This window comes from Prenolepis imparis, unplaced genomic scaffold (genome assembly GCF_030444845.1).
Source record: "Prenolepis imparis isolate NDT839.2.m4 unplaced genomic scaffold, iyPreImpa1.0 SCAF_1, whole genome shotgun sequence".
Lineage (NCBI taxonomy): Eukaryota > Metazoa > Arthropoda > Insecta > Hymenoptera > Formicidae > Prenolepis > Prenolepis imparis.
Genome location: NW_028141159.1, coordinates 13,573,538 through 13,598,689, shown reverse-complemented (window position 1 = coordinate 13,598,689; position 25,152 = coordinate 13,573,538). Strand labels below are relative to the sequence as shown.

Sequence of the window (25,152 nt, the reverse complement as noted above, 5' to 3'; positions counted from 1 at the left end):
TGTCAGATAACCAAGCGTTATCGGGGCTGGATGATTCACTTTACTACTGATATGTAAACGGAAAGTTTATAGAATAAAGAAATGAATGTGCAGAGTTTTTTCAGGAGCAAAAATTTAATCACTACTAGAATAACACAAGCGCGCGCTATGCGCGCGACATTCTTCAATTTTAAAAAGAGTGATATATTTTCAAAAAATAATATAAAGTTTGTTTTAACTCGATTAATATTTTTTGACAGAAATCAGCTGATAACTGTTTAAAGTATTATAACATACATATTATATTATTTTAATTTTTATATTATTTTAAAAATTAATTAGCAAATTTACGCTTTAATCAGCTGATTTCTGTTAAAAAATATTGAAAGCGAAAATTTTTTAATTAAATTTTAAAATAATATGCTATGAAAATTAAAATAGTAATATAAAATTAAAATAGTAATATATGTTGTAAATAATATGTGTTATAATGCCTTATCCGCGATTAATATTTTTTGACAGAAATCAGCTGATAACTGTCAAAAATTATTAGAATCGCAGATGAGGCATTATAACACATATTATTTACAACATATTACTATTTTAATTTTCATAGCATATTATTATTTTAAAATTCAATTAGCAAATTTTTGCTTTAAAATATTTTTTGACAGAAATTAGCTGATTAAAGCGTTAATTTGCCAATTAATTTTTAAAATATAAAAATTAAAATAATATGTATGTTATAATATTTTAAACTTGATTAATATTTTTGACAGTTATCAGCTGATTTCTGTCAAAAAATATTAATCGAAGATAAGGTATTATAACATATAATTTACAACACTAAACAACATAAGCGCGCATTTTGCGGACTTCAGCGTTTTATACGGTTTGCTCGACTATTTCGTTGCTGTTATAACTCCTGTCCCCTCTAATGCAATTTATCTGCATTAAAACTATACGATCTAAAAACCAAGTTAACCAGGGTCGCACGAACGATACGATGTGCAATTAATTCGGAGAAGTAATATCAAGATTAAGAAAAAACATCGAGCGGGATTTAATGAGTTAGTTGGACGAATCGTCGGATGCAACGGATGTAGCGATTCGCGCAGAATGTATTGGCAAAGATTAGGAGGAAAGAAAGAGAGAAAGATGTAGCTCTCTCCTATATCACTTTTAATTGCCGTGACGCAATTCTTTAATCGATAGATCGTTATATTGGCACTTTTTAACATGGCTTCTGTATTCATTTTGACTATAAGAATCGTGAGACCATTTGATGCAGAACAAAATGAGATGATACCTGCGCACGTTTAAAAAAAATATATATATATATTTTTCTTTTGCAGACCATAAAAATTTCTTTACGAGCGGATTGGCGTGTGATAACGTTTAACCCATCAAATTCCTCGTGCCATTTATAGGTTCTTAGAATTTGCATAGAATATTTCGAAATACTTTAATATCAAATTATCGACTTGGAATAAGTTGAATAACCTGTAAACAATTTTTTTTAGATATACGTATGTATAGATTATAATTATAATTCTTTTAACATTATCTTAAATTAATTCGCTTTTTCATCCAAAACAAGATGCGTCATTCGCGCGTTTGTATGTTTGTAACCAGTAGAAGTGACGTGTTACGTACGGAAGGATGGTGCTAGGGTTTATGATTCTGTGCCTAAATTTATGCGGGCCAAAGCGTATGTTCCGCACGCGGCCTCACGGGATCATCTATATGTATATCCGGGATTCTGAACAAGCTCGGTTCAAGCTTACGTATCTTGAACGAGAGCCAGGGAGAATCAGCGGCAATTTTTTTTTTTTTTTTTTTTTTTTAAAGCGAGAAGATACGAAAATAATATTTGATATAATAATTGAAATAAGTTTGATAATATTCGCGCAAGTGTTTAAACAATTTTTATGCGTAGTACGATTTGTACATAGATTTCAACATTCAATCCGGCATGCTCTTTAAAAATTTATTTTTAAATTTAATTTTAGAAATGTTTAGCTCGAAAATAATTATCATCATAATACATCTCTCTCTAGTTTACATAACTTGCATCCTGTTTTATATACTATATCTTATTTTTACTTTATTCATATATGCGACACGTTCCTCGAACCAATTCCGATTTCTTCGGATTAATGATCGTTGACAGGACAGTTAAAAGCATCGGTCGTTGTTGTCCCTTTACAGGCCGCGTGTGCCGATTTCACGCTAATTCATTCCGAACGTCGCGTCGCTCGCGAATGAATCAGAGCAGATGCATCACTGTCTCGCGACTCTCGGCGATTAGTCATTATTACCGGTTGCGAGCGTGGCGAGTCTTCTTCAATCGAAAGAACGAGTCCTGTGCTGCGGGGCACGAAACAGCTGGAGGATCGCGAGTCGCTCACACAGACAGAAATTTTTTTCAAGTCAACAAGTTCTCGCGCTTTCTCGCTAATATACATATAGGATCTAATTGCAGAGCGACACAGAAACTGACGAACGGATTTCCATAAACATCTCGCGGGCTTCTTGTTTTGTCATTTGTTGGTGCTTCGTGCAGCGGTACCTTGCCATCTGGTCGCGGCCAGATTCTGTCGAAAGCACATCGGCCGATGGTGAGTCATGCCGGTTAGGTTTCTGGCAGTCGGATTTATCCTTTATTTTGTACGTATAGGGTGTCGTATAAAGAGAATTATCGCGAGAGAATTTATTCATCAAACGACGCGGCGCGATGTAAAATTGTTAAAAGAGAGATTAATCTTCTCAAATCTTTAAAATGGGCAAACTGTCTAGAGTCTATTGTTCTCAATTGCTCGCGTACTTTCTATATGAAATGCTGATAATCTGCGAGGTAGATTGTTGGAGAGATACATCCTTCCATCGTCGATTTCGCGTCGCGCTTGAATTGCAACGAGCATCAACCCTTGTCGACGTTCGTCTCGTCTCTCCCTTTGCCATTACATAAAATGACATCAGAAAACTTCTCTCTTCACCTTCTCTCATGCATTATGCATTGCCAACCGAGAATCCTTTGCAACTAATAGTTAATCTCCGGCGGACAAGACTCCTTTCCATTCGAGCGAGTATCGTGACGAGGAACTATATCTTCCTACGATTTAATCTGAACGGTGAATCTTTCCGCGCGAACAGTCGCTTTCGATCTGACACGGGCGTGCAAAGCGGCCCGTTCATTTTTTCGCAAATCGAGCTTGAATTCACCGAGCGATCGCTCGCGGCAAAATGGCTTAAAATAACTGTAAGCTACGGAGAATGGACCGAGAAATATTTGCGATGCTATTTCGACAATTGTATGCGATTAGAGGAGCAAAGTTCTCCGAGGAAATCCGACTTCGCATAGTAGTTGTCGAATTATTAAATTTAGATTGCGAATAATTGAATGAAGAAAATAGAATGAAGAAAGTAAATTACTATCTCAATAATCATTATCGAGTTACGTTAAAATTTGGCCTAATATTCGCAAAAATATAGTTTCAGTTCTTATTCGGATTTATTCTTGCAGGAAGCTTTCTCATATAAATAACTAGATTTATAAATAACTAGAATTCCTGTTGAAATATAATCTGATAATAGTCCTGTACATATAATTTTACGTTTTAATTTTGTTTACGACAATAAAAATTTATTGGTTTTCGTTTATATGAAATCGTTTATTTTTAAAAATAAAAATTTTGAAAAATTTATTGTCCAGAAATTAACACGTGCGTAAAAGACGAACATAGATTCGTGTCCACACCTTGACATATGCATTAAATTTTATTATTTCACGCGATTCTCGTGAACCGAGAAATAGTCGTGTCAAGCGATGACAGAAATTGGATTTGCCCCTATTTTTGCGACGTTGGATGCCGGAAATAGTACATCTAGGCTCTAGAATCCCGACTATTGATTGCGCGATGGAATTGTAAAGAAAACACTCGCGGGGACCATGATCAAAAGCCGTCGCGACATTAATGCAATTTATTAAATGCAAAACAACATAATTGGACGATATTCCTGGCCTTATAAATCTCGTTCAACTCCCAAGTTTCGCATATAATTTTCACAATAAATTTTCCTGTTATACAGAAAAGAAGAAAATGAATTGAAAATACTCTCTTCCTCACACATATCAGTACTATTTCCAAGTACAGTTGTTTTCTGTGTGCACCTGTTCTGACAGGATTAAAATCATGTGAAGCACACTAGACGGTCACACTACCGTGGCTTTCATGGTTGAGTCAACGCGAAACACTTCCGTTTGACGAGGACCACTCCGTCGGTCGAAATGCATACGTGCTGATTCACCCTATGCGCTTTCCACCCAGATACCCTCACCGCAGTCTGCAGTCAACGAAAATATACCGGGTGTACGATGAATATCAAAAATCTTTACATGATCCGAGATCGCGCGGCCGTTTCATTAAACAAGTTGGAAATAATAATTTCGCGTAAAATTGAAAGTAGGTATTAATCGACAATATTGCTCGAACGTCAAAATATAAAAATATCGTTGTGCTGAAATAGAAATCGAGGGATCAGAATCGTTGGTTTTTATCAATGTTTGTGTTTTCAGCTGTAGGGTTTTTAAAATAATATTTTAATATTTTATATAAAGAAGCATATTTTCGAATCGTGCAAGACGGTGCGTAAAGAATGCATCTTTTAGGCGGTTCGGAAACCATAGAAAAACTGTAATGACATTAACACAGCTCCGTCATGTGTCAGTGTGTCGGCACCTGATCTAATGACATAGATTCGTGGGCAATTTAATATACGCGAGCACCGGTAATACATAAGTATTTCTATGTTTACTTTCGTTTCATCACACATGGATATAATATATTTACATATATATATTATAAAGAAATTGCAAAGAAATCGTAATGTGTTGATATATAAGCTATAAATCTATCACGCTTGGCAATGGCAATATGTGATTTGATGTCACTTGGATAATTTAACCATCGATAATCATCGCGATTAACTGACATTTTTCTTCTACTGGAATGCACTGTATGTTTATCTTTTATCGATTTATTAAAAATAAATATTCTGAAAATTACTTGCATTCTTTCTGCTTTGCATCACCCAATAATACAAGAGAATTGCTATTAAATTTTGAATAATATTAAAAATTTGATTAAAATCTCATACATCATATAGAATACTATATTTTTTCTATTCAAAGATTATAGCTGTTATGATAATTTATATATAATTAAAGTTTAAAAATTCTTGAATATTTGTTAAAATATAGAATTGTGTTTTAAATATAATTATACCTGAAATATTTGAAAAATATATATATTTATAAAGAAACAAATAAGATAAATAAATTAAAATAATAATTAAAAATCACGAGAAGTTTTTTTCTAAACAATTAAATTCTATTTCTTTCGCTTGAATTATTTTCAGAAAAATAAAGTAATACATAAATGGTTGATTTAAAATTTTCTTTCGTATTATTGCAACTTGCATTGCGAAACGATATGGACCTCGTGGCTGACTGGCTTATGGCGCCAACATGTGTCTCGATGGTCTTTTATAAAAAGATCACACTGTTTCACCAGCTCAACTCGAGTACGTAAAAATTCCCAAGAATTCGCGCTCTCAACGTTTACTTCATATCATCACAATTTCTCATTAGAAATTGATAAAATTATACATTCATTCATACACCATAAATTTCTCATTATCGCATGACAATTGTGTTGTATTGTGAAAGTTTGTTTTCTCTTTGATTTTCTACGATATTTAAACATTGCGCATGTCACAATGTGTGATAACTACTTCTAATACATATATCCGTTTTAATAACAGCACGGAATCGCGCGTGTGTGAGTCACAAGTTAGATATAGAATACCTGAGTGAGACAAGGCCAAGTTAGAAATTATTTCGATGACGAATTTCCGTTTATGCAAGGAGTTTAATCGGTGAAAGTTTTTACATTACTAAAGCTTTTCAATTTATCATTCTTTCGATCTATTACACACATTCTTCTTTTTTCAATTTAATATAGATTTAGAAACTAAAACACAATTATATGATTCATGATAAAATTATGAAACAAAAAAAGCGTATGCTACTTTTTGGATCTTTTAAAAGCAGCACTTTGTCAAATCGGAGACGCATTTTAAAATATCACTAATTGACAGCCATTATTATTAAAATAATAAATCGAAAAAGCTTTGAAATATAAATACAAAATCAGGTATGAAAAGGGCTAATTATTTTGTTTTGTTTTGCAAAGTAATTAAAGGGGAATTTAAAAACAATTTTGTTTGGCGATGTTGCGTTGAACATCTACGTCTGGCTCTTATTATTAGACTTTTTCATATCTGATTTTATATCATCACTAATTAATTCAATCAGTGAAATTTCACTAATTTACAGTGCTATATTTATAACTGAGGCAGACTATGATTATTCACTACTTTTGAATGATAATACATTCTGATTCGATTTAATTGTAAAGGAGTACGAAGAAATAAATGAATTAAAACAGATTAAAGCTATTAAATTAAAAACATTACAAGATTACACCAAGTATAAAATGAGTTATAAAAATAATAAAACGATATAGCAGCCCAAAAAATATCTAAAAAGCACGTGTTCGGAGGAAGATGATGATTCGCTTGTAGCACACAGACGAGAATCGTTCCGCGTCGTAAAGTACTGGCTAATTTCGGCTCTGACCGGCAGAAGACCATATTTTCTTGGTCGCAGCTCTTCCGCGAACGGTTTATAAGACTATCATGTAGAAACACTAATTAATGATGGGTGTGAGATGAAGGAGAAAGAAAACTCGGATCTGAGATATGTCAAGTGATGCGATAAAGCGATTAGAATAATTTTCCAAATTTCGAGTTTAAATCTTAATTATATGATATATTCTCGATTTATTACTTTTTCCTAATTAAAATATTTCCGTAATTCTATTAATGTTTATTTATTGACGCAGCCACATCAAATATCAGATTCTCGAAAATTTTTAAATATATAATAATCTAAAATAAATCTCGAAAATATTGTAAAATGCTCCTCTTTTACGCTCATGTTCGAAAATGTCTAACAAGTTATCCATGCTCACGTTTGTTTTGTCGCATGTGTCGCTTTTAAGTCACGTACAACGAACGTGTCGTGCTTCTTTGCGAAATCTCTTGAAAAATTGATTTGAAAAAGTAAGTATACAATAGCCTGAGGAATGTGCTCTCGGCCCAATCTTGATAAATATTAACTCGATACCACATTATTTGCTTTTGCAGGAAATCGCTCTTTAGGAGAGATAACTTTTCAACTTATATAAAAATTATTGCTTTGAAGTAACCTTGTTTCTAATATATTATTTAATACATTATATAAAATACAATATTTGGTAAATTTTTTCAACAAATTTTGTTTAATAAAAAAGAAAAATAATATAAAATCTTAAAATTTTTATAATGTACGCTTAATGCTTTTTGTATATACATTACAAGATATAAATTTTAGAACACTATGCAAATAATATAAATTATTTATAACACTAAATTATTCGATGCGTATTTTCTTCGCCTAAATATAATTCGTTGTGTTATATTATTTCTCATAACTTCTCTCTATATTCCTTCTGTGCCAACGATAGATCACGAGAGCAGCAAAGTCGCAGCAGGGGACACAGTGTGTCACCCACTCACTTTCTCTGCCTTCGGCATCTATTTGTGCATATGCTGCATTTCCCTCTTCCCGTCGAGAGGCCATTGTTGCTCCTGTGGGAGATATCAATTTTGCAAAGATAGAATTTGGCTGCGAAACGCTCTGGCATCTCATCTCTCAACGGAGAAAACATTTTTATCTCACTCATTTCAGTAGAATTTATTAGTAGCGCGTTGGTATTTGTTAGCGAAGAGTGTGGTAGCGAGATGTTTACTGTCTCGTTAACTATACGTCCTCCTCTTGCCGCGTTGTCGAGATACGAAAATAGAGACCGAGCGGGCAAATTGTATCTATTTTTTGCTACATTCGAAAGACCACGTGCTTCGACGACGATTTTGGAAGGAGCACTCCCCGCAACGCGTTCAAGAGTAACGCGATATCGTAAAATCGCGCTTTTAATCATTTTATCCTTAAATGACGCGGAGCGCTTCCTTGATCGCGGAAAAATAATCGCAATTTCGCGCGGTTCGTTTGGCCGATACGATTTAACCGCTGAAAACTCTCGGTAGATGTGCTTGACCGGATAATTACAATGAGTTGCGCCGCACTTAAAGTCATTTCGCCGGACGTACTCTAAACAGGGCCGGTAAATGGAAGGCGGTGTATTAATGCTGCTGCGGCAAATTGCATGGAAAAAAAAGTGCCAAAAAAAGGAAAACAGTAAGAGAATAAGCTTGTGGTGCAGTCGATGCAATAACGATGCAACGACCGGCATAATTCATCGAGTCTTGTTCGCAAAATCACCGCCGACCTTTCCGTATTACTCGGTTTCGCAAACGTGCCATTTCCTAGATAAGGGCAAAATATTTTTTAGAGGTGTGAGAAATCGATTAAAGTGAAAAGAAATAAATACTGTTGTATTTACCCGTTAGATTTACGAAGAATATCGAAATATCAAATCTATATTATCTCTCTCTTTTCTATCATAAAATACTAAAATATTACTTTACTTCGGCAGCATTCGATAAGGTATATCGCTTAATAGTAGCTTAAGCACTACAGTTAGTGCATCCCCAGATTGATTGTACATATCTGTTATATTGTGCTCGCGGCTGCTATCGCGTCATTTCCTATGTTTTTACTTGCACGAGATATTGCACAAGAGATAATTGCCGGGGTAACTCGCGTGCCCTACTTTCCTAGCGGAAAAGCGATTCACGAAATCCGCACAATTTTGAATATGTATAAGAATTTCGTTTATTAAAATCATTTATCGCAGGCTGGAAATTCTCATTTGAAAAAAAATTAGGAAGATCTATATGCAATATTAGAGAATTATTAAATCTAACAAACAGTTATTTCTGCAAATAAAATAGGTATATGAATAATACAAGCCGCTCTTATAGAAAAAGTTATAAATATTATTATTATATCATATAATTATTAATATAGAAATTATATTTCTCTCTCCTTGAATAATTTTAATTTCCTCTTTTATTAGAAACATTTCGCGAGATGTGGCGGGATGTTGATTGTCCGGTAAAGTAAACCGCAACTTTTCGCACACGGAAAGATAATTCTGCGGTGAGATATTGCAATATCCGCGCCGGAGATGTATGACCAAGTGTGTGATGCGGAAATGAGCCACGATCTCTCGAGAAAAGCCACGAACTCGTCGGTTTCGTTCGTAAAAAAACATTCCTTCTCAATAAAGACTCGATAAAGAAAAGAATCAACAAGTTATGTCGCACCTGTCGCGATTGTTTCGCACGTGTCTCGAAGAGAAATTCTTTTCGCGAATTTTCGCTTTCTTCGATCATGCGGTCAAATTGTCACCAAGTCTTCTTTATCGTCCCGGAATTTTTTCGCGCTTTATTTCCGCGCAGATGACTCACGACGGAGTTCGTTACTCGCGAAATGCAGCGTTTTTATGCAGAGACGTCGTGAATCGACAGGATGCATCTCGTGCACACAAATGAATCGATTCATGCCGGATCAAGAGCGTATTATCGATCCAACGAGATAAAACACAAAAGATCGCCACCATTTCCTTTTCTTCTCGAATTCAAGTTTTTTTGGTCTCATAATATCAAAAGATAGATTCGTTATTGATCGAAAAAATAAATCTCTATTTATAATTGATATTCACGTCAGTGTATATGATATGATAACAAGTCGAGTGAAATTGAATAATTTCAAAATTGAAATTATATTTTTGTAATTTTGTTGCAATTACACGTCATTAATCTTCATCAGATCTCTCGGATATAAATGGATTATATTTCGCTTGCGCATCATCAACGAAGATAATTCTAAGCAACAGCGTACGACAATTAGCATTACGGTGCAATATATCTCTTATGTTTCGCGCATGTCCATCTGAAGGCCATTGTATGCAATAGGATGCGGTGTTGTCTACAATGAGACAATGTTTTTAGGACATTATGCAAATAGAAAGCAATTACAAATTTTGTAAGAGCATCATTAAAAAAATAAGAAAATATATACAAAAGATTAAAAACGAAACTATGAACGAGACATGACGGAAATACTTTCCAAAAATAAAATATTTTATTCTAATAACACTTTCAACTATTTTTCACATAATTTTCAATTTAAATATACATCTGCGTCGATGTGCGGTTTATGTCAATATTATTTTTACTAATATATAAAATATATTTATTCCTTTTAAATATATATCTATATTTCTCTCATTATTATACAGGACATTTCAATACCATTAAATCATCTCGATCATAGAGAAAAAGATTGGTCAAGAGACCTGTAGTTAAAGGGCTATGCGGGACACCCTGTATACGACTGAGTACAGGCCCTTATTACGAGTCGTATTATTTTGGTCGCCGATTGTGGGAACGGATGCGCGAGGCCCCTCGCTTGGTTCCGCGATGCGCGCGAGTGCATCTATAATTGTCGCGCGCGTGAAATTAATGCGGGCGTTTACGCGCCAGGGATGCACCATCAGGCGCATCTAGCATCTATATAAAATATCGTTGCTGGAAATTCGACGGCCTAACTTTTGGGTCGACGGCCTTCTCGCGTCAGAATCTTGGGACAAAAGGGGCTCTGTGCGTTGGGGAATTCTTGCCCTCCCTCTCGCTCTTCCATAATCCCGTTTTCCCTCCCTCTTCGCGCTCTCTCTGCACCACGTCGAACTTTGGTGCTTCTTTGACATCTCTCTGAGTCGGAGTCCCGGCGACTACTCGGACTCTCGCTGCAGAAAATGAAAGTGCATCCGCACGAATGCCCGCGTCTCTAAAGCAACCTGTGAATAATAATTCGTCTCTTGCTAATTAAGGAGGGGGGTCTTTCAATTTGCGCTCCGAGCGCAACACTCGTTAATCTCGACGCGACTTTTGTCCTCGAATATGATTGAAAGTCATCGAGAGTTGTTGTTTGCTCGCAGACACTGAGAACGTGACTGTATGTAAACAGCTGTATTATTCGCAATTGCTCGCAGAAACCATCATCACCCGAATAAAGTTAAATTTGTGTCTACGTAGCCTAAGAAAGAAAATAAAACCGAGAACAACCTGTTCGAAAAATCGATGAAAAAAGCGTTAAAATATATTATAAGAAGATGATGAAGAAATAAATTTCTGATAAGCTTAACAAAGGAAGAGAATGAACACACGAATATATAAGGCGAATATATTTAAATCTATTATGTATATTGTATATTCTAACGTTAGAGCAAAATGACACGACTTTTTCCTCGGCAACGCGATGCAAAATCAAGCGGAAAGGGTTAACCGGATTCAGAAGGAGAGCCAACATGTGTATAGCGGAATGTAGCGCGCGGGATTCCAGCTGGCTGGCTTTAGAAATAGCAACGTTAAAGATTCCGAACGCGGACCGCAACGTTTCTCTCTCCGACCGGTCACGTTCGGCGATAGAGCCGCGCAACTCGGCGCGGATCCTTGGAGGTAGGTAGGTAAAGGCAGGCAGGTAGATACTTCTCGGGACGGACTCGCAAAAGAGAAAAGCACACGAGCGAATCCGCGCGTGCATATATACGGGGGATCGGACACAGTCGCCGACCAGACGAAGCGCACGTTTTCAGCACGCGCAGTAACTGAAGTAAGCGAATTTCACCTCGAGGTAAAGGGTCGCCGGCAAGGTCGACATACGACGCAATCTTAGGAAGAAGAGAAATGAAAAAAATAAAAGAGATATAGAAAAAAGTATAGATATATATTACTATTATGTAAAATAAGTGCTATTGTGCTAGAGAGAAATTGCACAACGTTTGAAGCAACTTCTTATTGTCAAAGAGCAAAAAATTTATTGGTACCGGACTCCTAGATGTAAATAAACTCATCAAGTGTATACGAGACAGATAATGAAAATGAATTTTTCAAAACATTTTTTGTGTTACCGACCTTTCCTCGTCGTTCACCAAGAAGATCGGGAGACAATCGACTGGAGAACGAGGAACCGGACTTTATTCGCGGCGTATCTCGACGAAGAAACGACGATGCGGGTGCGAGACGACAGGGCAGGTCGTTATTTGCGGTCGCCGGACGACCGCATGTAAATCACGTCCATCGAGAGGAGAGTTTCGCGACGTTCTCCGATCGCATCGCAACGCAAAGTGTCGACGAGAGAGAAGCCGTACGAAAGTAACTGGGACGATTCGATAAAGGTGACTCGCTTTCGACGAGGTCACGACTGCAAGAGGTCCACGATTGAGGCGAATCGATGTTAATTCAGGTCAAAGAAATTCGACATTAATCATCCTCCTTTAGAAAGATGCGCTTTTACATCTAGGCGCAGCATTTGGCAAGTGCATATGCATGTATAAATTGTTTAAAAATAAATTTAGTTGACCGATGCACATTGACATATAAACATTGATTAATTTTAAATTAAGAAAAATGTATTTCAAAACGCGCAACAACCCGATAATCTACGATAATTCTGTCAAGACGAATTTCGGGACTTAAATGACTCGAAGATTCGCGAAGTGTAGCAAGAGACATCTAATTTCTCAGACAAGTTATACGTCGAAAGATCGAAAAAGAGAGAGAAGGAAAGAAAAAGAAAGAGAGACCGGGGAAGATATATTTTATTCAACGAAACAAGATAATTAACGGATCTGAGGGACTGGAACGACGAACGATGTTACGCAGCTCGACTGGTTGAACCGGAGTAATGTGCGAGTATGGTATTCAAGGCGTGGAAAATGATATAGAACAAAATGCAAAAGCGTTCTTCCGATAACGAGGAAAAATTGACCATCGCACGGAGCCATTTGTTACGAAAATCGATTCGTTGCATACTTTCGGCTGCGTGGCATTCAAGCATTCCGAGCTCGATTGCAATTAATTTACGTCCATTATTTTAAGCCTATCGTTAATTTGATTCTAATGCATATAAGATAATGTAGATTTTTTTATATAATACTTAATATATATTGTAGATAATTAGAAATCAATATATAATGATATATATTTTTTTTTACGCAGAGATTTTTTTAAGTATTCTTACGCATGTTTTTTTTACCTTTGTATTTTTTTTGAGTCAATTTTTTTCAACCGAAAAATTTATAGTTGATCACTGTATCTTTATAATTTCCCTATAGAAAAAATAAAAATTTTAAATATACAAGAACACACTATGTATACAAGAAACCCGTGAGAGAGATTTATCCTTGGCCGAGTAGTTCGAATAGAAACGTCTAATAAAATTCCCCCCGAAATGTGTTTTCGTGTACAAGTACTCTCAACACTGTTATAACGTCATAAACAACTCTGTACTGACACCGAAGGAGAGAAGGAACGCTTCTTATACTAAGAGTTTCTATTTGTCGTAGTATCTCACGCATTATACAAGTGGCTAGTTTTTCATTCGTATCACTATATTTACAAACAGTGCCATATTAATCATCCGACACGGAATCCGCTTCGACATTATGTGTATATATGGGCCTACATTTTGTTCCGCTAGTAAGCGAATCTCTCAGAAATTTGTTTGTACGTTTAGCAAAATTTCGCTCTCTCATCTTGCCGCGATACTTCGACAATTTTTTATTATTCTTATTTTTTTCATTATTGTCATAGCTACGAGATTATCGAGAATAAAAACTTATCATTAATGTTATATATGTATATTCCTATCTTTATATGTAGATAACATATTATTTTATTAAAGTAAAACGTTTTATCATTAAGATATTTAAAGTAATTTTGTGATTTATAGTTCTCTATCCTTTTTTATTTCATATTTATCACATATATATTTTGTGAAATAATTATTAACACGTTATACGAATCATATCGAATAGATCGATATACAACATGTAGACGTTTAAAGGGCAACATCACATATAGCGACATATTGGTGTCGGTATAATTCAATAACAACTTAAATTAAAATTACTACTTCTAAAAGCCCTGCTTTTTTTCGACAAAATGTTCCATGCAAGATTACGCAATATCCCCATATTCTTTTATTCAACACATTCAAACAATTCTTTTTTCACACGAATATTCAATTCTTTGATTGCTATGAACGCCCAGCAAATTGCGTAATTCGAAATATATTATGAATATGTTTATCCACTCGTTAATTAAGTCTCATTTTACTCATATAAGTTACGTTCAAAATATTCAGATAAAATTGAAAAGATTGATATACAATAATTTTTGCACGATTCTCAAACGAGCAAGCTCGCAAATGTCAGGCCAAGCAAATAAAGGTCACGGAATATAATAGGGCGTGACGAGTTCCCTTTCGAGGCTTATATATCCGAGGCGAATCTCACGCCCTTTCGCGCGAGCTGTCCCGAAAAGCCGGCAGCCCTCAGGCGTATACACGCGAATCCTCCGGTCCTCGTCATCGAGAGTATATCGTTCGCCGGGTCGATAGGAATTCGTCTCATCCCCGACGAGTGACATCTGCAAGGACACTCGAAGGAGAATCTCGCGAATTCGCGGTCGATGCAAAATCATGAGAAGAGAAAGGGAGAGAGAGAGAGAGAAAGAGAGAGAGAGAGAGAGAGAGAGAGAGAGAGAGAGAGAGAGAGAGAGAGAGAGAGAGAGAGAAGAGAGACCGAAAGCCGGCGCAAGCGGTCGCTGGAAGGGCGGAGGGCTCGTTGTCGGCGGCGGCGATGGCGTGGTTCGAGGAGGAGAGATCGATGCCGACGTCTGGGGCCACGATGAGAGGAGGCCACGCTGGGCCTCCCTCGCAGGAAGCATTATTGTGCGAAGCGGGAACATGCGTCGCGCGCAGAAGGTAGAATAAAACTCGTAAGGGTAAAAGGTGGTACTCACCGCTGTTCGGAGTATAGCCTACAGCCGCTTCCTCTTCTTCGTCGGCGTCGTCGTCGTCGTCGTCAACCCTGCCAAATTGTCCGGTTCGCTCGCAGCCTTCCTCGATCCTATCCTGTCGATCGCGACACCGAGACGATGACGAAGTACACAAGATCGATTTAGACGGGTGAAGTGAAGGGTAGAAAAGCACAAATAAGGAAGGAGACGGAGCAGTGTGCGGGGTGTTGTGATAACACCGGATAACAACACCAGCTCTCTCTTCTGCACGTATATCCCGTACGACACTCCGCGCGACACTACGCCGAGACAAACGGATAGATTACTACTTCGCCTGAGTGGGTTGAGGCCGCTAGAAGAGGGGGTGCATCGGGAGAACGTACCGAAAAAGGGGAGGCAGCCAAACCACCGTCGTTCTCTGTTTCTCTCTCTCTTTCTTTCTCTTTCTATCTCTCTTTCTCTCTCTCTTTCTTGCTCCGTTCACGCGGGTGTCTCGAGCCTGACTGACACTCGGCTCCGGATCGCGCAGCCGGTCGACCGACCCCTTTGCTCCCTCTCTCTCCCTCTCTATCTCTATCTCTCTTTCATTCTTTCCTCCTCTCCCTTTTTCTTTCCTCGTCTCACTCGTCTGTGTTTCTTTCTATCTCATGACAATCTCGGCAACGTTATCCATATTTCTCTCTCTCTCTCTCTTTTTCTCTCTCGTCCCCTCCCCTCCTTTTCTCAGCTCCACCGATGTTCATCGCACGTATCGGGTGGTTTTCTTTCGCCTCGGATGCTTCTCGACAGGAAGTCGGGAATTAGATCGACACCCCGTATGTGGCGGAGAACACGCGAATGAGCGTTGTGGTTTCCCATGGGACCCCATGAATTATTCCAGCTGATATGAGAAGCTGTATGTATCGGCGCGTCTTCTGGTCGTATATGAATGATACTGATAATTACGAATTCTCATCATTCAGATCAGAGCAATTGATACGACAAGGTTTACCGAATTAACATCTCAGAAGATGAGAGCGGAATTTATGTTCAGAGAATAATGAAAATTATATGTTTTCTCGAGACCCCCCGATATGACACGTAAAATTGTGCGAAAATTGATCAAAAAATACGTTTCATAATTCTCTTTTATTGATTTTTTTTAAGTATACTTCATAATCGTTCCACGCGCGAGATGTTTAATCAAATAAAACACATGCGAATGAAATTAGATTTGCGCACTTTGAAGGTTTTTTAAATAAACATTTAATAGCGGATTATGTAGGGGATTTAGTTACATGCAATCTTGAGCGAAGCTCTCTCATTACAATTTCATATCTATATCAAAACCATACACACGATAAATTATTTTCTAAATTATATAAATAAATATTAGCGCTATATGTGTACCCTATAAAAATATTAGCAAAATTAATTGATTCAAATTTTTATATATATTAAATCCTATCGTAAATAAATTAATTAATATTTCTTGTACATATTATTTTGTATTGTATATATTTTTACATCGTGTGTGTATATATATGTGATGTATTCATATTTTAATAAAAGATATCAAGACTTCTGAAATAATAAACTAGACGATTTCTAAAGGATATCTAGAGGACGTGTGACACATTAAGACGCTCTTAGACTTTAGAGCCTTTTAAATATCGCGTTGTTCAAGAATGCTTTCATCATGCTCATTGAATCTGTTTAATTTAACGAATCGGAAGCGAATCGAAGCGAGAAGCTGCAGAGATCGAAATGCATTTATCTAGGAGCTGATTTTCTCGTCCTTCTCATGCGGGATGTCTTCGATCATCACACTGTCTGTCGGGACCAGTTTAACACGATCGGACGGCTTGGATCTCATCAGAACAAACGGCAGCTCGGCTGCCAACTCGCCACCCAGAGCGCCCAAGTACAGCTTGACCTTGACGGCATAAGACACGATGATGCCGAAGGAATCGCGCACGTCCGGCGAGGTAAGCAGGGTGCTGGACGCGAGTTCGCACTCTTCTCGTTTCATCATGCCGTCCAGGGCGATGCCGCGACGCTGCTTGTTGCTCTCCAGGCAGGGCTTCAGGTAGAACACCTTCTGCAGGGTCGAGCCAGGATTGATCGGGCAGCCGTCCTGCGTCTCCACCGACTCTATCACCGCCCTGAACTGACCGTTCTGAAAGATGACCACGTCGATGCCCTGCTGCACCAGCGTCTTGATCTTCTTCACCACTTTGTTGCTATTGTTGCGCACGCATATGTTGACGGTGATCGTCTCGCCGTGATTGTACAGCTGCTTGTCCAGGGTAACCTCGAGCTCCAGTTCACCCGGGCTCATCATAAAGTCCTTGCGCACCACGGTGCAGGGTTGACGACCCTGCTTCGTCGGTGCGTACTGGATCTTGCGGATCCCCATCAAGACCGTGCTCCGCTTATGGGTCAAGTCAGTCTCCGTTTCGCCACAGTACACCTTCACGTAGTAACTGACGCCGCAGGGCTCGCCGATTTCGTCGGGTCCAGGCTGAAGAGTCACGCTGGACGGTGCAGATTGCGGGAACGTGAAGTTAAACGGTATCGCGTTCGGGCCCAGTTTCTTCAGCAACCTATATATTTCGGAGATATACCTCAATTTTTCATATATAATTTGCTCTTATAATTTCTTATATATAATTTTTATAATATTAGTTTATTTTATAAAGACTGAATGAAGAATACAACAGCCTGAATTAAAGATGAATCATTTCAAAAACTAGTCTTTTAAATATCATTAATGAATGTTGATGGATTTCGACTCGATTTTTAATATATGCATAATTGATTGCATAACAAGACTTATCGAAGCTTTAACTCGTATTCTACATCTTCAAGCTTGAGAATATCACCCTGACCTGTCCTGCAACTTGGTAGGATTGGATTCGGGCTTCTTAACTTTCGGGAAAATCTGCTCCGATGTCAGATAGAGATCCTTTTGGAAGTTAAGGCCCATCACCTCGTCTTCTTCGCGGCCGTACCGGAAGCTGCACACCAGCTGACACCACACCTTCCTGCCGCTGTCTACGTAATCCTGATCGACCAGGACTATCCCGTCGATCGGTTCGGTGCCTGACAGATAGTCGATGAAATCGCGTTTGCCCAGGTAGACAGCGAGCTTGCCGTTGGGCGAACATTTCTTGTAGACCTTGAAATTCGCCACCATAGTGAAAATACTTTTTTTTTTCTCTATACCACTCACACAGAAGACGACTGGATCGTCGAGTCTTAAATCGAGGACTTATATACCGGGTGGTTACGGTGACACGTGATCGATTTCTAAGGTTTCTTAAGGCGTTTAGCGATGCGGATGAAGCAACCTTTAGGTCGTCTTTATGTGAACTTTCTGCGTTTTTCAGATACTCACGTGGTACAGATTATTTATGACGCAACATGTACATCATTCATTTTTTTCGCTCATGAATAATTTAATTTTGAGAATATTATTGCGTTGCAAGGGACAACAAACTATAGTCTTATCAAAACATGTATCCCCTTATATAATATCTTTTATAAGCTTGGTGACTTTGACTTATTCGGTTGATCTTCGAGCTTCTCGGGCTTCGTTTCGACGTTCAAAGTAATAATTTCTTAAGAAAGCATTCTTCAACATATGTTTATCAAAATTTTTATATGAAGAGTTGCATTTTTTGCGACTTGCTGACGAAGTAACATTCTTTTATTTAATTAACAAATAAAGAATGTTGTTATTTGAATTATACGTAAAAATAAATATACGAAATAAAATACTAAATATATAAATCTAATTCTCCTAAATTTAGTTTTTTTAATTAAGAATATACACAGAGAGAATTTTCTCTTAGAATTTACCCTGAAAATCATGGTAATCGTGAGACAATATACGGTATGGAAAGAATTTTATAAGAATTTCTCCGATTAATATTTATCACAATAAGAATAATAATATCTATCACAATAAAATATAAAATATGTTTGATTAATTTTACTATGCAGTTTAGTAAAATTAATCAAACATGTTTTATATTTTATTGTGATAGATATTATTATTCTTATTGTGATAAATATTAATCGGAGAAATTCTTATAAAATCCCATACCGCATATTGTCTCACGATTACCATGATTTTCAGAGTAAATTCTAAAAAAAAAATTCTCTCCGTGTATAAATGTAAAAGTATTTATAGGAAATCAGAACAAATTATTCATAAAATGAAGACAATCAATTAAATATTGTTGTCCAAAAAATGGATTGATACCGCCATTGAAATGTATAAATCTTTATATTAATTTATATGTAATATATAATTAATTTTAATTGCACGTTGCTCATATGTTAATAAAATTTCTTTATATATGAAAATATTATATAAAAAATTTTTTATATATAAAAATTATATAGAAAAATATATATATACATATACGTAACAGTGGGATATAGTACAGCTTGAAATCGTTTCGATGTTCAAAGTAATAATTTCTTAAGAAAGCATTCGTCAACGTACGTATGTTTATCAAAATTTTTATATGAAGAGTTGCATTTTTTGCGGCTTGCTTGTAAAATAACGTTTTTTGTTTAATTAAAAAGTAAAAAATGTTATTTGCAGAGAATTATATGTAACAATATAAATATACGAAATAAAATCCTAAAAATATGAATCTAATCTCTTAATAAAATTTCTTTATATATGAAAAAATTATATAAAAAAATTGTTTATATATCAAAATTATATAGAAAAAGAGATATAGTACAGTTTAAAACTACATTATCTCTATTTAATAATGTAGAAAACTGATAATTCAATGATCAATAATTTGGCGTTCAACTTTAGCGATGTAGTAACAACATGGTTTACAGTTGTATTATTTATATTGCCGGAGCTGTGCACACACAAACTGTTCTAAATATTTCTAGAAATTTTCAGATACAGTGAATTTTACAAACACGTGTTATTAAACAGTGCACGAAAATGTCGAAAAATTCAGATATCAATGTTGACACGGTAAGTTTGTTGTTATTTGACATATGCAAAATATTGTTTGATCATGATTCATGATCTTTTGCATAGAAAACATTTTATTATATATCATTATTTTAATTGACGCATATCTATAAAGATAATTTATAATACTTCAAAGATAAAAAATTTGTTTTAAGTTTATGTGTAATATAAATTATTAATGTTGTTAATTTGCAATAAACTAAATAAGGGAACCATAACAAAAGAAATTTATATATTGCAGATGAAATCAATAGCCATAGTGACCCCACCAGACTCTCCAAAAAAACCTGTGAAGTCCACCGCAGTGGTGAAATATTCTGCGGTCCAAACACCAGCGACATATGCTCAATTACAATGTAATACAGATTTGAATCTTCCACCCAGCAATTGGCTTAGCAGTTCAGCAGAAAGTTATGGTCTGCAAAATGTTTGGTCTCAGAGTACAGGATTCTCCAGTTTTCGCATGGCACACATGTTTCCTGATTGTGTTGGCGAAGTAGATGTAGTATCGGATGCAGAAAATATAAAGAAATTACTTAAACTTCCTTATAATCGTGGTGTAATTTCAATGATGGTTCATCGAATTGAAAACACATTGTTGTTGGATGACTTTGATATACACAAGTATCTACTGAGACAGGCTGAAAATGACTGGGAATGGCTGAAAAAGTTCTTCTATGAACATATCTTTCAAAATCTTGGCGACAAGGAAAAACGTTTCTTCCACAAGGCATATAGCAGAAATAGTTTACAACAGAGAAATCTAGTGTCTAAATTTCTCTATCATTCTATAGTACTTGCGGATAGTGACAAACAGAACGAGAAACCTCAGTTACCTATGGAAACGTTAGAACCATGTTTACCTGAACCAACGCAAGAGGAGAAAGTACCTGATCCAAATTATAATCATAATTTCGCGAGGAATGTCGTGTGGACGTTCGAGAACATACAGATGCTTATTGGAACAGACATGCCAATATTTGGCGGTCAAACACATCCATGTATAAGTCTACGATTAAGAGATATGTTGAAACCAATTAATGTTTTAACAGGAATAGACTATTGGCTAGATAATTTAATGTGTAATGTTCCGGAAGTAGTAATGTGTTATCATTTAGATGGTATTGTACAAAAATATGAACTGATAAAGACAGAGGATCTTCCAAACTTGGATGATTCCAAGTTTAGTGCTAAAGTAATTAGAGACGTTGCTCAAAATATTCTGAGTTTTCTAAAAAATAATGCAACAAAGGCTGGTCACACTTACTGGTTATTTAAAGGTAAATATTAACTTAATATAAATTATATATATATAAATACATATAAATTTGTAATCTTTACATTGGTTTTTTTTGAGTATTCTATTCATATGCAATATTTTTTCATTAGGTGAAGACGACGATGTTGTGAAGCTATACGATTTGACATCACTGTGCAGTGACGTTTCAGAAGAAAAAGGACAAAACCCTTTTACCGTACCTGTCGCAATGTTGTTGTATAGAGTAGCTCGCAACATGAAGTATTCCCCCGATCACCATCGCCATCAGGGGACAATCAGAATGCTGTTGAAAAATTGCATTCAATTATTAGCCAAAGAAAAATATCCTCAGATCGTCACATCAGCATATTTTATGCTTTCGGATTTGTATATACCATCGGATATAGATCCAGCCAGTCCAGGATTATCGGATCAAAGCGACGAGGAAGACTCTCATAGCGAATATAGCATGAATCACGAAGAGGAAGTAGAAGAGGAGAAAATTTGCGCGGCAATCAAATCCTTACCTCTAGCTAACAGTAAATAAATCTTTGATCTAGATATCTTTTTTTTTTTTTTAATTCTTGTATAAATTACAATTGACTGTTCTTGCAGTAAAGGAACAAATGGAACGTGAACAACCAAAGTACAAAACACCACCAATTTCCGGTACGATAGAAGAAAGATGTTTATTCGGATTAGAACATGTTACTCATGGACTCGAGTGTCTCCAGTATTTCCCGATTGAGGACAACACCGACGAGGAACAGAAGAAAGCAGAAGAACGCGAAAAGGAGAAACGGAAATACGAGGAGATGCACCCGAATGTAGCAAAACCTTTTCAGGCGATTCCCATGCCTTACACCCCGTTGAATAAACAAGAGATAAATGGCACGTTGAAAAAAAATTCGGAGAATTATAGTCCCGCGCATAAAAAGAAAAATAAGCAAAAGAAGAAAAAGAATGAGAGAAACATGATGAAAGAGATGACGAGTGAAAATGCTTTATTGTGTAAACCTAAGGCGGAAACATTACCCACGTGGCAAGCGCCGAAAAAGAGCGACAATATTTGCTGGAACGCTCATTTGAAAACTCTATTATACGAGAAAGCATCATTGATATTTGCCGTACTCGCCGAGAAAGAATATGTGAATAAAAATTACGGCGTTTCTCTTAGGTACATGCTGGAAGTTTTGTATTGTCAAAAGATATTGGAAATCTTCTGCGGCATAAGAAACGACAAATCAATCAGTTATCTATTAGGTCGCGCGGGAGACTGTTGCTTTATGATAGTGCAAGATTGGAGCAATGTTGAGAGGCATAGAAAGGATTACGATATGAAAAACGAAATGGAAGAAAAAATAGTCGAAGAAGTGTTTAATATAGAGGATCTAGATATGAGTAAATATCGAAACGACAGTATTATGTAATAAAAATAATACGAATAATTGTTATTGATGCATATTTTGTTACAGACGGTGCTGAATTATTGCCGAAGAAACTTGATAATTTAGAATTTACTTTACTTTCTTCGTATAAATGTTATGATAAGGCTTTGTCATTAGAATTGATGGATGTAGACCGAAATAACTTGTTGAGACGATTAGGGAATATTCATAATGAGTTGGGTGTTCTTTACATGAATCAGGCAGGATGTTCGTATAATTTTCGCGTTTAATTTTAATAAAGGATAGCGAATACGCGTCATTCATTAATCATTAAAAAATATAATTTTTTACAGCTCGATTCCAAGAAACCCAAATGGACGGGTCGTCGAATGCGGACGTAACTACGCTTCTAACGCATTCATTGACTCACTTAGAATCCGGGATTTCAGTCTTTCATGACGTCCATGACGAAGCGAATCTGGCACTTTTGCACTCAAACACGGGACGACTTATGCGACTCTGTGCGCACATACACGACAAACAGAACACGAAAGAGCGTCATTTTTATAACAAGGCACTCGAGAGTTATCAGAAGGCTCTGCAAGTTTTGGGCGATAGAAAAACGAATCCGGTAATATGGGACAACGTAATGTGGGATATGTCGACAACGTTATACACGATGGCCTCATTATTACAAGATTATCCTATAGCCGGACATAAGGTACAGTAATATTTTTCCTGTCGTGAAGAAACTGAATGTGTTAATAGATAGATGAATTAATAAATTATTCATGTTACAGAATGAGGAGGAATTGGAGAGGGAAGTGGTCGATACTCTTCAGAAAGCGCTCAAGCATTGTGATATGGATACTCTCGGACCGCGACAACCAGTTTATCAATTTCGCGCTGCAACCATTCAACATCGACTAGCTTCATTATATCATCACGTGTACAGAGAATACGAATCGGATAGACGAGAATACGACGCGGATAGTAACAAGAAAAGAACTAGCTTGCAGTTATCTAAATTATATTACGATAAAGCGGCCAAATTGCTACTATCATTGGAACAGACCACGGAATATTTGACGGTACAAATGGAAAGAGTCGCTCTGATGGAATATCAAGCACAAAGTATGCCACTCTCTTATGGAAGTTGTTATTTCTCATTTAATTTTCGATATAACAGAATTTTATGTTTTTTTTTCCAGACGGCACAACCTTCAATAGCAAACTAAAAGCATACCAAAACGGCTTGGTTTTAATTTTACAATGTATACCTATCATGGAGATATTATGTGAACGAAGTAACGCGACAAGGCAAAAGAAGGAAACGATCGATAATAAAATAAAGGATGATAGTGCCGAATGTGGAAAAATGATCCAAGAACAAAAGTTAATGGATGAGAATCCATTGGATGAAAATCAAATAGAGGAAAATCTCGTTGTTCTGCTAGAACAGAGATTACAATTTCTTCTACGATCGTTAACCAAGCTGTTTCTCAGTAAAAGTCCCGTGCACAATAAAAAAGAGTACGTTGCTCTTAAATTCATTATACAATTTCTAAAAAATTCAGTAAAGATTATTAAATTTCGATATTATAACATGTTTAAATATCTTCTTTTATTGAACTTTCAGGCACGAGACACTTGCAAATCTATACAAGCAATGTTACATACGAACGTTACGACAAGACACGATGTCTGGATACGCTTTCATAAAACACATGACGGATCTTTTACGAGAACTCGACGGCATGTTGAAACATATAGAGTCTTAATCATTATGTAGATAACGTACAGTTAACGATTTTAAAAGAATGTAATTAAATGTGATTTATATAAGCGCATGCTCTATACATTTCTTTAATCTTTCAGAAATTTGCGGCATGTATGTACATGCGTTGTATATATAAAAGAGATGAAAACGATGTTAGTTATTGTATACGTCACATAATGATAAAATAATATTACACACGTATTTTTTCATTTTATTAGTGCGGCCACACAAACCGAGAAACATTTTTACTAATAGCGAATTCGGTTGGATGCACTGGTGCACATTAAAGGATATCATACACAAATTTACAATAGGATAATGAAAACAGCAAGATAATAGTGATAGATGAATTATTATTATCATTATTCGTATTAAACAGTATTATCAACTCTTATTGTTAGTATTAATTATTTTACCTTTTTAATTATTTATGTCATTGTAAAATAATCTTTAATGTGCACCAGTGTGCATTCGAATTCGCTATAATATATGTAAATAAAATGTATATTTTTAAACTAAAAAGAAAAATAAAAAGAAATTATTTCTTGAAATATGTATTATACTTTTATATCCTAAAGATTTATATAATCTTATTCGCGGACAAAATTCTCAATGAGATATTAGATTCTTTCTCCATAGTGTCCTGTCGCCTTTATCAAGTCTAATTAGTATACCTTGCTTTTGGGGAGGGTCTTATCTGACGACAGGGTAGATATCAGTGTGACATTTTAATTAAAATAGAAACAAGATCGGAGGGCAAAGTTGTAAAGTCTAAGTCCATCGCCAAGATCGTGGGTTCGTATGTGTGATCGTGTCTCCG

General features: G+C 36.2%; 3 protein-coding genes across 17 annotated transcripts in view; 1 reads left to right on the top strand and 2 right to left on the bottom strand.

Annotated features, from left to right (window-relative positions):
- Window positions 1–15,426, bottom strand: part of LOC145940364 (uncharacterized) — a 63,988-nt gene extending 48,562 nt beyond the window's left edge. For 13 of the 14 annotated variants that reach the window (XM_083045910.1, XM_083045566.1, XM_083045737.1 and 10 more), the window contains exon 1: window positions 14,917–15,426. The gene's annotated coding sequence lies outside the window, so the exon portion shown is untranslated. The remainder of the gene's footprint in view (window positions 1–14,916) is intronic. The other variant, XM_083045479.1, reaches the window with a different exon arrangement.
- Window positions 15,427–16,134: 708 nt separating this feature from the next.
- Window positions 16,135–18,157, bottom strand: Arr1 (arrestin 1). The gene is made up of 2 exons (XM_083046713.1): window positions 17,784–18,157; window positions 16,135–17,498 (listed from the first exon to the last, which is right to left on the bottom strand). Exons 1-2 carry the CDS (start codon window positions 18,089–18,091, stop codon window positions 16,670–16,672), a joined length of 1,137 nt encoding a protein of 378 aa, XP_082902839.1. The 5' UTR covers window positions 18,092–18,157; the 3' UTR covers window positions 16,135–16,669.
- Window positions 18,158–19,768: 1,611 nt separating this feature from the next.
- LOC145940285 (erythroid differentiation-related factor 1) lies at window positions 19,769–24,775 on the top strand. 2 transcript variants are annotated; one of them, XM_083045249.1, is made up of 9 exons: window positions 19,769–19,906; window positions 20,148–21,186; window positions 21,296–21,703; window positions 21,780–22,565; window positions 22,640–22,819; window positions 22,906–23,273; window positions 23,353–23,686; window positions 23,764–24,085; window positions 24,192–24,775. In XM_083045249.1, exons 1-9 carry the CDS (start codon window positions 19,874–19,876, stop codon window positions 24,331–24,333), a joined length of 3,612 nt encoding a protein of 1,203 aa, XP_082901375.1. In that variant the 5' UTR covers window positions 19,769–19,873; the 3' UTR covers window positions 24,334–24,775. The 2 variants fall into 2 exon arrangements, with proteins under 2 accessions (XP_082901375.1, XP_082901463.1); XM_083045337.1 differs by having other exon boundaries at window positions 19,778–19,906; window positions 20,131–21,186.
- The last annotated feature ends 377 nt before the right edge of the window (window positions 24,776–25,152 follow it).

Bases quoted from the DNA above. Each gene is read 5' to 3' on its own strand.
- LOC145940285 (XM_083045249.1), top strand. From the start codon at position 19,874: ATGTCGAAAAATTCAGATATCAATGTTGACACG. The intron at 22,566-22,639 runs GTAAATATCGAA...ATTTTGTTACAG, and splicing joins TATAGAGGATCTAGATATGA to ACGGTGCTGAATTATTGCCG. The intron at 23,687-23,763 runs GTATGCCACTCT...TTTTTTTTCCAG, and splicing joins GATGGAATATCAAGCACAAA to ACGGCACAACCTTCAATAGC.
- Arr1 (XM_083046713.1), bottom strand. From the start codon at position 18,091: ATGGTGGCGAATTTCAAGGTCTACAAGAAATGTTCGCCCAACGGCAAG. The intron at 17,499-17,783 runs GTCAGGGTGATA...CGAAATATATAG, and splicing joins CCTACCAAGTTGCAGGACAG to GTTGCTGAAGAAACTGGGCC.